The 17,029-nt window shown below is 27.1% G+C and overlaps 1 protein-coding gene across 1 annotated transcript; it reads left to right on the forward strand.

Moving 5' to 3' along the window:
- The first annotated feature begins 362 nt into the window (after nt 1–362).
- Nucleotides 363–16,354, forward strand: LOC100572121 (golgin subfamily A member 6-like protein 22). The gene is made up of 30 exons (XM_029486314.1): nt 363–812; nt 4,928–5,023; nt 5,091–5,269; nt 5,348–5,475; nt 5,560–5,679; nt 5,780–5,920; nt 5,977–6,242; nt 8,667–8,820; nt 8,884–8,994; nt 9,097–9,225; nt 9,909–9,996; nt 10,055–10,149; nt 10,317–10,454; nt 10,529–10,618; nt 11,384–11,431; nt 11,471–11,537; nt 11,618–11,744; nt 11,844–11,958; nt 12,020–12,178; nt 12,240–12,352; nt 12,413–12,626; nt 12,726–12,881; nt 12,942–13,097; nt 13,176–13,283; nt 14,036–14,481; nt 15,125–15,227; nt 15,301–15,371; nt 15,568–15,694; nt 15,753–15,853; nt 15,931–16,354. The coding sequence occupies exons 1-30, from the start codon at nt 715–717 to the stop codon at nt 16,034–16,036; spliced, it is 4,050 nt and encodes a 1,349-aa protein (XP_029342174.1). The 5' UTR covers nt 363–714; the 3' UTR covers nt 16,037–16,354.
- Nucleotides 16,355–17,029: the final 675 nt, after the last annotated feature.

Here is a 17,029-nt window from a genome sequence, read left to right on the forward strand (position 1 = left end):
AGCGTAGGTACGTCATGCCTACCTATAAGTATGCGCATAGAATTTTTAGTTTTCCATAATTCCTACGTCGCGGGAATTCTTACCGCTTAAATTGCCTATTCGTCGTTGTTTACACCGCAGACTGCTCTGATTGTATATAAAATAATATATAAATGTCCCGACTCCCGAGTAATAATAATATTATGTGCAGAGATCGGTGGCGGCGGTAGCATGAGCAAAGTTTATTTATACCGAGACGGGCAGTCATGGGCGGAGCGAAATCCCAGCGAAGAATCACGTCTCACGGAATACATGTTTATGGTATGTGTATATATATATAGGTACGTATATGTATTTATATTGTTCGTATCGAAATGGCCTAACGAAAATAATGCGCGGAATAAATGTGTGCGTGTGTGTCGAGCTCAGTGCGCGAGTTTTCGCCAAACGACTCGCTTTATAAACGATGATAGAGCTACGATGACGATCGAGAACAGGTAAAGCGCCATTTATAGAGGAGGTGTCCAAAATATATTTTATACACGACCGTCATAATAAATATACGTATATTTTACAACTGTTTATAGGGTGGGCGCATAATATATTATTATTACAGTGTGACGGACATATTATTAAATATCAATAGGTAATCGTATGTGTGCATAGCGGAAACGAATTGCACGCGAGTGTGGGTGCGTGTGTTGTTATTATTTTTTGGAAATTAATTCGCGAAAAATGCAACACGTTAAACCGTCCGCGAAAGGCGACCCGCTGTGTCCGCTAGGATTCCACCCGCAAGTCCGATGGCCGACTAGATGCAAACGGTGTTTCAGGTAAACCTCATTTGTATAATTATTATATTATGTAATATTAAAATTTAAATATGTTAGTATACTAAGTTTTTTTTTCAGTATAGTATAAAGGTTATGGCCTATTAATATACCTATTATCTATATAATATATCTCAGTGGTGTATTCAAGATTTTTCCTAGGGGGAGGGGGGGCTAATAATATGTTTACACAGAGTTGGTTTAACTATAGGGTCTCTCATAAGTTTAGCATAGGTACTTATATACACTGAGGTTTTAATTAAGGTTTCGGTTCCTGTACGACTATACAAATTTGTATTTGCAATAACTTTCATAGACTATGGAAATCATTTTTTACGATTTTCTTAACATTTCAAGGGGGAGTAGGCTACCGGCTACCCCAGCACCTCCTTGGATACGCCTCTGATATACCTATATATACATATATATAATATGCCTACAATATGATTTATTTGGAGAACTTTGTAACTTTCATATTTATAATGTATTAGTATACCTATATATCTTTTCGGCTTCCAGCGGCGTAACAGGATTTTTCATGGAAGAGGGTCAAACATTACAAATCTATTATTACATCGTATTATATAAAAAAAATGTGTAGATATATTTTATAATTTATTACATAGTGCAGAAAGTAAAAACCAATTGCAGGTTTCAAAATCAGGAAAAATACTACCATTCATTTGATAGATGGGAATTATTACACTAAATTAAAATAAAATTATAAGACTAGGACTATAAAAATCGAATTTTTTATATTTAACACGCTTTTGCAAGGGTGGGGCCTAATATAATAATTTTATAATGTTTATGTAAAGCGTAACCATATACGTTACCATATGATGAGGAAGGGTCAGGCCTGGTGTGCAGCTCCTTCAGTGTGCCACTGCATCTTTCAAGATCATATTATTATAATCGCTTATTATCCGTGTGATCATACGTATATATATATTTTTTGTTTTTCATTTATAATTTATATAAAGAATATAACAGGTAATATAATAGATAAGTTAACTCACCATCCCCTACCACAAGTTATGCTTAATGCCTTAATGGGGAGGTGTTAATTGTTAATTTTAATGTAATATTGATATTATGTTGTACGTTGTTATATTAACAAGTAAATTAATAAATAAAATAAATAAAAGTTAATAGTTATAATAAGAAATATAAGACATGCCATCTTGATCGATAGGAGTGTCAGGTAACACAACTTCAAGTTTCAGAACCCAGTTTCAGTATATATCTATATAGTATAAGCCGGTAAGTATATACTAATTTATTAACTGTGAGTAAAGAGTTAAATATTTACTGTAGTTATGCAGGATATTATGTATAATGTATTAAAGTTGAGCAGATTAACATTTTATAATTTTATAGAAATTAGTTATGTTTATTTCGGTTGCATAGGTGTACTCGTATATATAGTTTCAAAAAAATTCTGAAGATCACATAGTGTCATAGTGAACACGTTTATATTATGAATGACCGTCGATCGGTATGTAGTTTTAAATTTAAATAGTTTAACCTTTATATAGTAAATATTATACTGAAAATATTTAATCATTTAAATATTTAATACGGGTTTTCAGTTGGTAAAAATTTGATCTGCAAACTGAATCCAAAATGGAATTATTTTAGAGAAACAGTTAACATTATGTATTATAGATTCCAGAGAACGCCACTATCACGATTCATGAGAACGATTCCCATTTCCTCAGATAAATTATTTCTTTCAATTTTTACTTGTTTTTAACATTTAGAAAATATAAAGAGTCAATGAAGAAACATATTAATATATTATATTATTTATTCGTGTTAATAATTAATAGGTTTTCTACATTTTAATATAGTATAAAATTTAATAATTAGTCGACAGTCGTATAAGAACATATATACTGTTTAATTATAATCGATAAAATTAAAATAACAGGTAAAAAAGAAAATATTAATTGACATAAGTAAATTTGCCAGCTTCATTTGTTAGGTAGGTATAAACAATTAAGATAGGATCAGCAATAGAACCCCCCCTTCCCCCTCATCTGCTAATGCTTGTGAACAATTATATTTATAGTATTATATTTACATTAGAGATCTAAAATAGAAATTATATTTATTTAATTGTAAATATTTTATTTGCCTACTTCGGAATGCATATATTTCCTACACCTATCAGTTACAAAAATATAGATTATAAATATAGAACTAAATGCAAACTAACATGCACAATTAAGAAATTTAGAAACACCAAAAATAAAAAGTTGTGCAAATGGATGTCGCGCTATAGTTACCAGAGTGCCATTGTAATGGATAGTGTTAAATTAGAATCCAATGATATAATGGTAATATCATTTATAAATTATAAGAAAAACGATTAGATCGAAGAATGTCGGTCAGCCTATGATATTACTAAGTATATTTGATGATATGTATTATTGTGAATAAAGTAAATTATATATAACCTAAATATAAAATTGTGCCCATGTATTTTTAATATAACTACTATTGTAACAATATATCAGGATCCTTGCATTAAATGTTCACCCTTTTTTACCCAACAAATAAAATTGTATTGATATTTATAGAAAAAAAACCTAAAAAACTGACAATGTCCGTATTGAGCTCAAAATGAGTCAAAATATTTTCAAAATATAATGGTGTAAAGAAAATGAAAATATAAACATTCAGTTAAATTTCCATGTATATATAATTAATAATTATTCGTTTTTGAATTAAAACAAAATAAGAAAATGGCTACATGAGAAATCGATTTAATTTGACTTTCTTGTAGACATTTTTTTTCATATAAAGGTAAAAAAACCCTTGAGGAATCTTGTATTACATTTTCAAACCTTAGATTTAAAAATAAAAATTTTATGAATTTCTAATTAAAAATAATTTGCACATTTTCGTCATTTGTTCGTATTTTGTCAAGATTTGAACTTGAAATGCTTATAAAAATAAATTGTGATTACGGATTTTTAATATTTTTCAAATATCATTGTAACTTTATATATTAGGAGCCTTGTATTAAATTTTCAATCTTTTTTATTCAACAAATACAATTTTATTGACATTCATAGAAAAAAAAAACTCTAAAGAAATTGGAAATTGAAAACTAAAAATGTCCGTAAACAATTCAAAACATATCAATATTTTTTTTAAACTTTATCGTGTATAGAAAATGCAAATATAAACAATCAGTGAAAATGTCATGCATATACGGTCATTTGTTTTAGAGTTACACAATAAACCGAAATCGATTTTGCTCAAAAATTTTCGTTTTTCCTTAAATTTATTTGTTTTTCCCGGCGCTTTTGAATAGTACTGTGTATTTTAATTTTTGACCTACCCAATGGACCAACTAGATTCACTTTCCCATCGTACAAGATACTGGTGAAGAAAATCTAAGCATTTTCACTGTCTAAAAGGTGACGACAGACACATAATTTATTAAAAAACACATCATTGTAAAATCGAATTTTTTCATCGCTCCGCTCAGAATCTAAAATGTTGGTAACAATAAATTCAAATGAAACAAAATATATTTATGAGGTACATTTGATGAAGATTAACGAATACATTTTTCTTAACTTAATATTAAACATGATAAATAAAAAAATAACTACCAAGAATATGAAACTATTTGGCGACTAATTTTTAATAATTTTATCTATGGACTGCATACTACACTATTACAGTGACTATGTTCTAGCTGTAAGCACCAAGCACCTCTCTAATTATTCCTCTGAGCGTCAAATTATCTTCAATATTACATTTTATATATTGAGACTATATAAAATGTAAATGTTATTTTAATTTCAAACAATATAACACAAAATACGTTTTATTAAAATTTGATAAAAAAAAATGTAGGTACCTACAATAAATATAGAACATACATTAAAAAATACAATTATGAACACTTTTAGAAATAGATAAATATTGTTTAATTATGCTGGCAATAAAGTAAAAACAATATTTAGTGTTCTAAAAGTAAATCACCTTTCAATACATATGTATATTTGTCTATTCAGAAAAATTATTTAAAATTGTATTTGTAATAAGTTACAAAGTTAAAATTAAAGACTTACAGTTAACACTATTTATGTTTCCAGGGACTATAAAGATCATTCTAACAGGAATAAGGATAATGGCAAGTCATCGCTTAGGAAAGATGATACTACACTATCGACTCCTACTTTAAATAATGAGTTAGTAAACACTTTTTATTATAGTTAGCTAAGAAAATATACAAGAAAACCAAAATTAATAATTTAGGGCAACAAATGAGCCAACAAGTTTGAAAAATATGTCACCAGACATAACAAACAATGGTAAAAACTATTATAACGTAGACAAAGGTGGTGGATCTAGTCGAAAGACTACATCATGGACATCGACGCCAGACTTGACAACACTTTCAGATAGTGTTACATCTCAAGTTGAAAATGTAGAAGGTAATTTTAGATTTTAAAAGTACAATTCTTCAGTAGATACTATGTACTTAATTATAATATTGTTTATTTTTATTCTAGATGACGAACAGGCAATTCCAGAATATACGGTTCGAAGAAGAACAAATCTTTCACGCAAGGATTCTATGGATGTACATAGCCCAAGAAATAGTTACAATGGAGATATCGCCCAATATACACCGGTGCATGTTAATATCATCATAACAATGTTAATATTCACTTGGGAAGTTAACATTTCACAAGGGTTATAGTTTTAAATTGATTTATTTTAGATGAAGTCAACGCCAAATGATAAAAATATGTATAACGATGATGAAGATACTATTAGTTTAGCTGATTCTGATACTACGACTGATACTTATGCGACTATTATAAATGATGAAGACTTACACGTGAGCACAATTACATTATTAATGTAACATTATACGTGTGTAATATATTTTAGTAAAGTAACCAATTAATATGGATATCCAATAACGTGTGTAATTTCAGGACCAAGTATTGCATTTAAAAGCTGAATTAAAATTGACCAAAGCAAAATGTGAGAAAGCTGAACGAGAAAAGAGTGATGTTTTATTAAGACGACTAGCGTCTTTGGATACAACTCCGACATCTCGTACAACAGCTTCTGAAGTAAAAACAAAACAATATAAAACAAAGACAAATTTTAATAACATTAATTATAATAGTTGTTGAAGCACCAACAAAAAATAAATGATTTGAAGTCTACTTGTGAAAGTCTCGGCGATGAAAAGAGATTGCTTACACAACGTGTTCATGAATTAGAAGCTGAGCTCAATAAAAACAAGAATACTAAAGTGAAGTCAGACGATGTGCAACTGATTCGTTCTAAGTTAATAGCTGCTGAAACTAAAATTGAGGATTTGACAGAAGAAAACAATGATTTAAATAAAGAAATACATAATATGGAGCAAGAAATGAGAGATAATTTTCGGTACATTAATGTATAATTTAGAATAACTTTTTAATTCATGAATTACCTTACAATAGTTGTATGCGTCTTATGATTAGTGGCTTAAAGGATAACAGCCATTATTTACTCCTATGGGCTATGGGTTGTGGACACCTTTTATCTTGAGAATATACTATAATGGCATAATGACAGTATGACACTATACTCTATTCAGAATAAAAACAGACTTGCGTGGCGACTAGTTTTCGTTTCACGACGGTCGAACGTCGTCCCCACTACGGCGGTACTTCATGCGCTACCACGGAATAAAGCCACGCCCATGCGCATAACTCGGCCGCCTGGGTCGTTTCTAAACTTGAATAGAGTATAAATATAACAGTTTGTCATGTAGATGATTGCCTATACACAACTCCTTAACATTGGCCGTGCCGCAACCTTCGCGGGGCCTTGCTAGTGCCGTCAATTTTAGCTCAGAAGACCTTAAGTTTTGACAAAATTAAATTTACTTTATGGTGTCCAATTTTGATACTGAAAAAATTTAAACTTGACAGAAAATTGTGCATTGATCGAACGGAACATTTTGTAAAAATGAAATTTAATACAATTATTGTGAGCTTAGAACTGTAATAGAAAACTTGTAAATATGAATTTTTTTAAATCGTTAATCATAATTAAAATTAAAAACGGAAAGTGTTTTGTCTTCAGACATTTTCTGATGAATTCAAATATTTTTTCGGAATCAAAATCAGACAACGTTAACTAACTTTAATTTTGTCAAAACAATAAGTAAGTTGTCGAAAATGTCGTTTTATGAATTTTATATTGTTATCGAGTTAATGACATGTACATGTGCGTACGAGAGCTTTAAATTTCACTATAAACTTAGCTTATACTGTAAACTGTTTTGCACTTAAGCCTAAAGGTATGTTTATAACTAACACATAGATCCCCGGCGACTAAACCGTGATTAGAAACATTGCTTAAAAATTAAAATATGTTCTCTCCTTAAATAATACTCGTAGCGATAAATGTATAAACATTCTTCCATATAATGATTTCTTAACTATATTGTTGTTTAAGTAATATCTGCAGACTGCACTACTAATTACTATCCTGCAGTATCCACAATGTTTTGTATTAATTTATTCTAAGAGTTGAAACCATTTATTCTAATAATAATAATTATTAGTGATAATTTATTAGTATAATATTATTATTTATGGCTCATAATTTATTTTATATATGGGTGGAACCCATGTATATGTAATGGTTTTATTGTGGTGTATTTTTTTTCTTATTGACATCACCTTTAGAAGCAGTAGAAATGGTTTGATTGTTAATATTGAGGGTGGTTTCTAAACAAAAAGTGCATTTTTACGCAAAAAGATATTTTGTTTTGTTGTGTAATTAAAAATGAATAACTGTAGATACTTGTAATATTCAGATTCACATTTAATAGACATAATATAGTTTTAAAAATATTTTGTCTCTGTGCTATTTAGTATTTATGGCACACATTTATATTTTAAATGTTCAACTTTCTTTTAGTTTTTTTCTATTTATGTATAGTATTAATATAAGTTTCCTCATTAGTTGTTCATATCCCAATCAACAAATTATCAAAAATATAGTCACAATTTTTTATACAAGCGCTCAAAAATTCAAATTTTAACAAAATTCATTAAAATAATGAACATTTTCAAATTGTTTTATAAAAATTTGTCATTTATTTAATTTTAACCCTTATTTTGATACATGATTCCTCCTGAATTTGTTTGCTGGAAATTAAAAAAAAAGTTTAGTGTAAAGTCTCAATAGTTTTTTATGAGCAATTTAAGTTCAAATTTTGATGAATTGGATATTCAAAATTTTAAATGTATAATAACAATTTATCCTCATCCAATTGTTGTTATTTAGATATTATTCCAAAGATATTATTCATAGGAGTTGACATTTTTGACACTACTTATAGATATTATTATTTAGTTAAGACAATGACATTTTTAAAATATTTATATTTATTTTTATCTTTTTATACTATGAGCCTATCTACAATGGTACTACATTGGTACTGACTCAAATGTTTATAACAGTTAGTAATATTAAATTTAATATTGTTTTAATTGAATTATCAATAGAAACATAAATTTCTATACCTAATATAGCAGTATAATTAATATATAATAAAATATCCTTAGAATTATAGGCTGAGAGACTGTTTCCGGTTGAATCATTTTTCATACGGCATGTATAATAATTTTAAAAAGTACTTGGATATCTTTCTTTTGAACTAGGTACTCAGAACCTCAAGAATGTAGGTACTTTTTATTTTTGATATTAAGTTAGATCTTGCCATCTATTTTAAAATTAAATAAAGAATATTATAATTTTAAATAAATATACAAACACTTAGGTATATAAAATGTTTTGGAATTTATATTTTAGCGAGGAGCAAGATAATGAATTTATTATGCTGAGAAGAGAATTTGATCAAGTTTCAAAGAATTGTAGGATTTTAGCATTTAAATTAAAAAAAGCTGAGAGAAGAATGGAAGAATTAGATAATGAAAAAGTTGAAAATGACAAAAAAACTAAAGAGGTAAGTTACATAAATACTAATAAATATTATTATTGTTAGTAAAATATAATATTATATTTACAGATAATAGAACGATTACAAAGTGATTTAGAAAAATCTAAATCTAATGCAACACAAGGAGATCAGAAAAAAAGACCTATGCTGGGCATGATACCTAAGTCTGCATCGGGAGAAGTATTTAATATTTATGAATAAATTAACAAAATATTAATAGGCCTTTAGATTCATAAGTCATAACTCATAACCTATAAATATTTAATACTTATAAATGTTTAGAGGGTTTCAAGAGAGTCATTAACTCGAGGTGATTCCCAAGAAGATCCAGTTCAACTACAGAGGGATTTACAAGATTCAATTGAAAGAGAAGCAGATATGAGGGAGCAATTAAGATTTTCTGAAGAAGAAGTAATGTTTTAAAACTTACCTAGGGTCAATAGGCGGAACTAGAAATTATTATTAGACTGAGCCACTTTTCCTGATCAATTCAGACATTTAGACTTATAAATGGTATGGAGGAGGGGTTGGAAAATTCATTGATATAAATGATACTATTTTTTTAAAAACTTATTTGTATATGATTTTTTATTTAAAAATTCAAGTAATAATTATACAAGTATATTGTAATATAATATATAATGTTAAGTTAATGTTGACAATAATTTATGTTTATTTAATGGAATACAGTCAAGCATAGGTATAACATATTTTATAATTAATAAATAATAATTTATAAAATTCTGAAGACAATAGTGGAACTGAAATAATACTACAGTGTTTATAGTTTTATTTTTATGTTATATTTCAGTATTTAAAATACCTAACCACAACCGCACGTCGGTACAGAATTGTATGCCTTAGGGAGGGGGCGAGCAAGGCATTGTGTATGATATCCATTTGATATATTACATATAGACGTATACTGTATAGTAGTACTAGTGATACATTATTACGGGGCGCGATTAGCCTAGAACAAGGCCCAGTTGGTCCAGGCTGTAGTTCCGCCTATGATTGGGTTTTTACAGTTATAACTTATAGGTACCTCACATTAATCTTATAATACAAATATTACATTAAAATACAAATTGTAGGCTAAAATATTGAGGAACAAAGTGAGCCGTTTAGAAGAAGATAATGAGTCAATGGTGTTGCAACTCAAGAAAATGGCCACAAAAACAAGTAAATAATAGATTATAAATTTCTTTCATTTAATTATGAAAAAAAAAATGATTCATAGGTTATCGCCCTACAAATATTGCTGATAGAGATGAGGGAATTTCAGATGTTGAAGATGCAACAGAATTAAAATTACTTCTTGAGCTCAGTGAACAAGTAATTTATATATTATTTTAAACCTACTATCTACTGTTATATAAGTATAAACAAGTTTTAGATAATTGTATAAATGCTTCATAAATCACAATAAAATAGATTTTTACAAAAATAAGTGATTTACAAGTTTTAGTTAAAATATAAAATACTCTATAAATAAATTGTAGGAAATTACAGTATTAAAAAGAAAAATAGAAGAATTTGAAGTAGAAAAGGATCAGCTGAAAGCTAAAGTTTTAGAATATCAAACAAAATTAACATCCAAAAAAACTTATAAACCAATATCAAAACCAGCACAACCGAAGGTAATGTTAGTAGTATTAAAGTATAAATAAATAACAGTAAAATGTACCAACATAATATATATTTTTACTATTAGACTAAAGAGGTTAAAGCTGATTTTGATAAGCAAACAAAAGCTATTAAACAGTTGGAAATTAAAACTATGGATCTTGAAACCCAACTTAAGGTAAATTGTTTAAATTATAAAAATAAGCTTTTATTTTTTGGATGTAAGTTGCATGTGCTAAGAGGACATTTTTAACACATACTTTAATTGTTTTCACATAGGTACCTCGTACCTACTAATATAATGTAATATTATAATGTAAATAATATATTATAATACAATGTTTATATTCTACAGTGTTCAGTCCTGTAAAGAATACTTTTAAAAAGTACTTGAGTAAATACTCAAATACATTTTTTTTTAAGTATTTAAGATACTACTCAAATACTTTAATTGTATAGTATTTCAAATACTACTCAAATACTTTTGGTTTTTAAAGTGGGTTTCTAACTATCGTAATATATACACATAGGTAGTAGGTTGTCTAATAGTTAGCTAATAGTTTAAAGGGAATATTGTTATTCAATGACTATTTTTAGAAATCTGATTTTCACAAACTTCCGGGCTTCAGCTAACACAGAAATACAGAATACTAAATAAAACTATTATTCTATTATTGTAGTTGACAAAAATAAAATGTAAATAAAATTAATAATAAAAATAAAATGTTCAAAATAAAAAACCAAAGTATTCAATACCAAAAAGTATTTAATACAAAAAAAAGTAATTAAAATACTATTCAAAATACTTCATGCTGAAAGTATTTAAAAAGTTATTCAATACTTAAAAAAGTATTAGAATACTTTTACTTAAATACTTTACAGGACTGACAGTGTTATGATTTATGAATTATGATATTGATATTATTTATTAAATATTGTATAGAATGAGAGACAACAAATAGAAAATTTGAAATCAATACATAAAAAAGAAATAATAAATAAAGAAGAAAGTATAAAAAAATTACAAGAGCAATCAACTTTTGAAGAAAATAAAAGAATAATGGATATTCAAAATGAATTTGAAAAAAAAATAAAAAGTACCTAGATACATTTATAGAATATTTACTATAGTTTCAATATTTTAATATTTATAATGAATTAATTAATAATTTACTAGGAATAGAAAATGAATTGATGGTGGAGCGAAAGAATTACAAAGACATTTTAAATAAATATGACATATTGCAAAAAGAACAAATAGATGCTAAAAGTAAAATGACAGCAGAAAAAGAAAAACTACAATGGTATTTGAACTTTAATTTGTGACACAATTATTATTTATTTTATTTTATTATACTTTTTGAGGCTTGAGCACTCAATTAATAACTATAATGATTTCTTAGTTTGTTAGAAAGTAGAAAAAAAGATACATTAAAAGTTGAACTGGAGTTAAAAACACTGAAAGATAAATACAACAATTCTATTGATTTATGGAACAAAGAAAAATTAGAAATGCAGGTAATTTAAACCATTTAGATGTTTTTATAAGTGTTTTTGATTTGGATATTTTGTGCTGTAGAAAACGTTAAAGGATCTAGAAATAGCTCATTCAAACGATTCATGGATAAAAGAGAAGGAAAATATGAAAAAGAATTTGGATGAATATTTAAAAGAAACAAGGACATTAAATAAACAATGTAGTCAGTATATAGAACAGATAGAAAAACTTAAGAAAGATGTAAGTAAAATAAGAGTTTAACATATAAGACTATGGATTTAAATACAATATTTTGTTTTAGAATGAAAGCTTACAACGGAATTTAGATGATTTTGAAAAGGTTGTTAAAGTCCAGCACAGTAGGTCAATGGAGACAGAATTATTAGAAAAAAATCTAAAAGATATGAAAATTAAGTTAGTTTTAATAAAAAATGTTAAATGTTTTTAGTTTTTAAAAATAAATAAATTTTGCAGAGTATACAATGAAGAACAAGCCAGAAAAACGGAAGTTGCTGCTTTAAAAGTACGCTATGACAATCGCATGTCAGTTCTTTCTGAAGAGTTAAAAAACAGTCAGTTTCAAACTCTTAGGTTCAAAAGAGAACGTGATTCGTATAAGCAAATATTGGATTCAGCAGATTCTAACCATCAAAAAGGAAATTATAAAGTGCAAAATAATGATAACCAGGTAATATCTATTTTTTTTATTATTTTTAGGTGCCTATTTTTATGGTTTCTTGTTTTTAGATTTAACTAAACTTTAGTTTATTTACACTGTAATCTTTAGAAAGAAGAATTCCACGTCTTACAGCAACAAGTATCTTGTATGGAAGAACAACTTTCAGAAGCAAGACTTGAATGTTCAAGGTTAAAAACAGAACTGGTGTCAGAAAAATCAGCCTGGGAAATAACAAAATCAGAAATGACATCTTCTATTAATAAAGTCTGTTTAATTAATTTTCTTAATATACATTTTTATAAAAATTAATTTTTATTATGTTAGTTGGAAGAAGAACGACTGTTGAATTCAGGAAGATCCAAATTAACAGGTTTGAAGGCTAGAATGGAGCTAGCATGGCAAAAAGAACGGGAAGAACAACAACGTCTTTTACAAGAGACATCAACATTGGCTAGAGATCTAAGACAAACATTATATGAAGTAAATTAAAATACTATTTTATACAGTATGTAAATACATAAACCATATTAATCTTTAATCTTTCATTAATATTGTAAGGTTGAACGAGAGCGAGATAAAGATCGTTTAGAATCAAAAAGGCGTATAGATCAGCTTACAAAAAATATTGAGGTTGACCAACAAGAAAATAGGAAGAAAACTAATGAGGTAAGATTAAATAATTTAAATTATTATAAATTATCTTTATAGATGAAAATATACTCAAAACATAATAACTAATACAATCTAACACAACAAATCATTGTTTTATACTAAACCAATAAAATATTTTTAATATAAATAAAATATTAATATAATAATAATAAATGTATATAATAAAAAACTAAAATGTGAACTACCATATTTTTATTATGGGCTGACCCCATATATATCATATACAGTCGAATCCCCTTAATTGGGACACATCGGGCGGTGACCTATTTGTCCCCATTATCCCGACTGTCCTGATTAACCGAAGAATTTAACATACAATATATTAATTCGGGACTGTCATTAAGCATTAGTCTCCTTTAAGTGGCGTCCCTTTTAAGCAGATTCTACTGTAATAGAAAACTTAGAAATTAACCACTTTTTGATATAAAATGTTGGTTATAAGGTATTAAAATACTTATTTTTATAATTATTTATACTATATACATAATATATAATAAATATGTACCTATTTTACTAATGAACACTTTTAATCACACATATATTTATTTATTTATTTAATTAAATCTAATTTATATATTCATAATTCATATATAATTTGTATATGAATAATGAATTTCAATATTAAATACTATATATTTAACTACAGAATATATTTACCTGTAACATTATAGTAGAATTTGTTAAATATTTATTAATTTAGTTTAAGCAATTTTAGTACAATCATTATTTATTTATTTATTTATTAGATGCAATGTGATCTTATGGATTTACGAGATGCTCATGCAAAATTAAGAACAATTAATGAAAAACTAAGAAAAGAAAAAGACAAAATAGAACAAGAATGTGAGTCATTAAGATTATGCAATGTTCGGTTAAGAACTGATCCTCAGCTTGAGGTTAAAATTAATAATTTATCACAGTTGATCAAAAGTTTAACTATAATGGTAAATGAAAACTATGAACTGACAAATAAATCTTTAAACTCGATAATTGCACCAACACCACCGGCTAGAAGAAAATCATCTACGTCTAGAGAAGCATCACCAGATTTGAATTCCAACCAAACACTAAATAATAATAATAATGAACAAATCAAACAATTACTAAATAAAGTTAATGAGTTGACTAAAGAATTAGTTATAAATACAAATCAACAAGATGTCAGATCAAAACGTGCAGTTTTCGGTGTCAGGTAAAATGTATTGTAATTATAAAGTTTTTATTAGATTTGCCATAATTACATCTAGATTATCTAAAAATATTTAAATTTAAACCTAAAAATAAAAAATTAACTTTATAAAAGTTCAACAAACTATTTACAGTATTATATACATTTAATTATTTTAACAAAATTAGTAAATAATTGATGTATGCAGACTGACGTTGTAAATTTGCAATACTGACCTAGCTGGTTTTTCTCATTTTTTATCAAACTTATTGGTATAAATAATTTACTGTAAAAATAATTGTCTTAACACAATGTATGTAAAATTGTAAAGTTCTTAATTTTTTGTAACTTTACTCTATTTCAAATAAGTCTGGAAAAACTGCGCAGCCTCTTAACGGTAGAACCGCTGTGATTGGCTGCAGTAGTCAGCCGCGCCGATTGTACATGTGCAAACCCCAACGCGTTTCTGTCGGGATTTTTTTCCAGACTTATTTGGAATAAAGTATATGTGCATATTTTTTCTTCTTAAACTGTAGAAATTGAGAGTATTAAGAATATTTTCTGAGATACTGGGAGCTTAGGTCCTAAACCAATGACAATCTTAGACGAATTGCAGTTAAAGACAAGCTAATACGTGGTAATATCTAATAATTAATTTAATGTATAGGTCGTCATCAACTGAAAACGATTTTAATGATAAGCCTCCAATAAGAGGGAGTTTGTATAGAAAAAGTCTTTCATTAGAACAAAATTTTGGGAATACTGATCAAGTGAGTTCTAAGCTAGATAAAAATGAGGTAATTAAGTAAGATGATGCCTATTTAAGATGTTTAACATTTTTAGGATATATGGAAAAGAGATGAACGTAGTCAGTCAAGAAATAGACTTACTAAACAACCAAATAGTTTTGACAGGTAATATTTTAATATTTCTTAAGTTGGTAAATATAGGATTAATAGACACATTAGTCCATTTAGTTAGCTTTATGAAACATAGTATAGCAATTATATTGACATGGTTTTTTATTCGTTCAAAATACAATGTATGACATTATATCTCAGTACCTACTTGATGACCTATTAAAAATTGAATAAGTTAATTAATTTTTAGCCAACAATCAAATAGTTCTTCTAAAAGTGATATTTTAAGCGGAGAAAAAACTAAGAAAAAAGGACTTTTTGGCAAGCTAAAGAAGTTAACTAAAAGTTCAAAAAGCTTTGATAATGATAGTGATTTGGTATGTATATTGAATGCCTGTTATAATTTTAAACTTAAATTGTTCATTTTCATTGTAGTCCTTTAAAAGCAGTTCCAGCATTTACAATATTGATGTATCTTCTAATAAGGACTCCAGAGGGAAACTTACTGATGTGTTTAAACCTTCAACATTACCTAAGTAAATAAAAAATAATAATAAATATACAAATATATTATTAAACAATTTTCTTTTTTTGATGAACTTAACAAATATAGCTTAAAAAAGAGAGCAATGTCTCCATCAATATTTAGAAGATCAGAAAGTTCAAGGACATCTCCATCGCCATCAGTACGTTCAGATGAATACGAAGAAATCTCTTAGATAGTTATTATTTATTAACAATAATAGTAAAATGTCTGTAGTGGTATATTGCAAGCTAGTGCAATTTAATCTATTACAAGGGCCATTATATTACTTAAAGTATTGTATTCTTTATGTGGTATGTCTTACATTTATAAAGTAGGAATAATAATTATTGTTTGTGTAATGTTTTTCCAATGAAAACAATTTGATTTTAATTTTCTCTATAAGCTATTAGATATTAATCAATTTTTGTTGTGTATGTTTCACTTAATGTAGCCAAGACCAGCGGTATATTGTGATAAATATTGTATTACAGTTTAAGACTTCTATATTCTATATTGTGAACATGTTATTTTTTTATCTTGATTTTTAATATGCAGAATATATTTTTGATTGCGTGGTATAATGAAAAATAAACAGGATAATATGGGAATTCTTTGATAATTTTAAAAGTAATTTAATATATTTTTTGACAACTGCTTTGTGCATTTTAATTTTTAGATACACTGTATTATTGATAAATAATAATGTTAAAAAAGATATTAAATTACTTTTAAAAATAATCAAAATCTCTTTATTTATGTGAGGAAATATACTATTATTCTATAAAACAATAATCGCATAATAATTTTATTAGTGTAAGTATAATATATAAACTTGTGATTCTTTTATTAAAGTTAATTTATCATTACAAAAATGTCAAACATTTTTTTATAAAACCACAGGATTATCATATTTGAAGGACAACCACAACATAGCTGATATTATTAGGAGTATTATACATTTTGATATATCTAGATATTTATCAAATTTCAAACAAGTAATAGTTAGTTTTGTTTAAATGTTTTAGATTTTTAAATATTAAAATAGCATACTATACCCTGTCCCATGAGAGAACATGCCGGTGATGCGCACCAACCCACGTCACCCTGCTACCGAAACCGGTTCCCAAGTGGCAGGATGTTACATGTGGACGCACAGAAAACCTGATTTTGGTAGGGCCGCGGCACA

The sequence above is a fragment of the Acyrthosiphon pisum genome, chromosome A1, assembly GCF_005508785.2.
Source record: "Acyrthosiphon pisum isolate AL4f chromosome A1, pea_aphid_22Mar2018_4r6ur, whole genome shotgun sequence".
NCBI lineage: Eukaryota > Metazoa > Arthropoda > Insecta > Hemiptera > Aphididae > Acyrthosiphon > Acyrthosiphon pisum.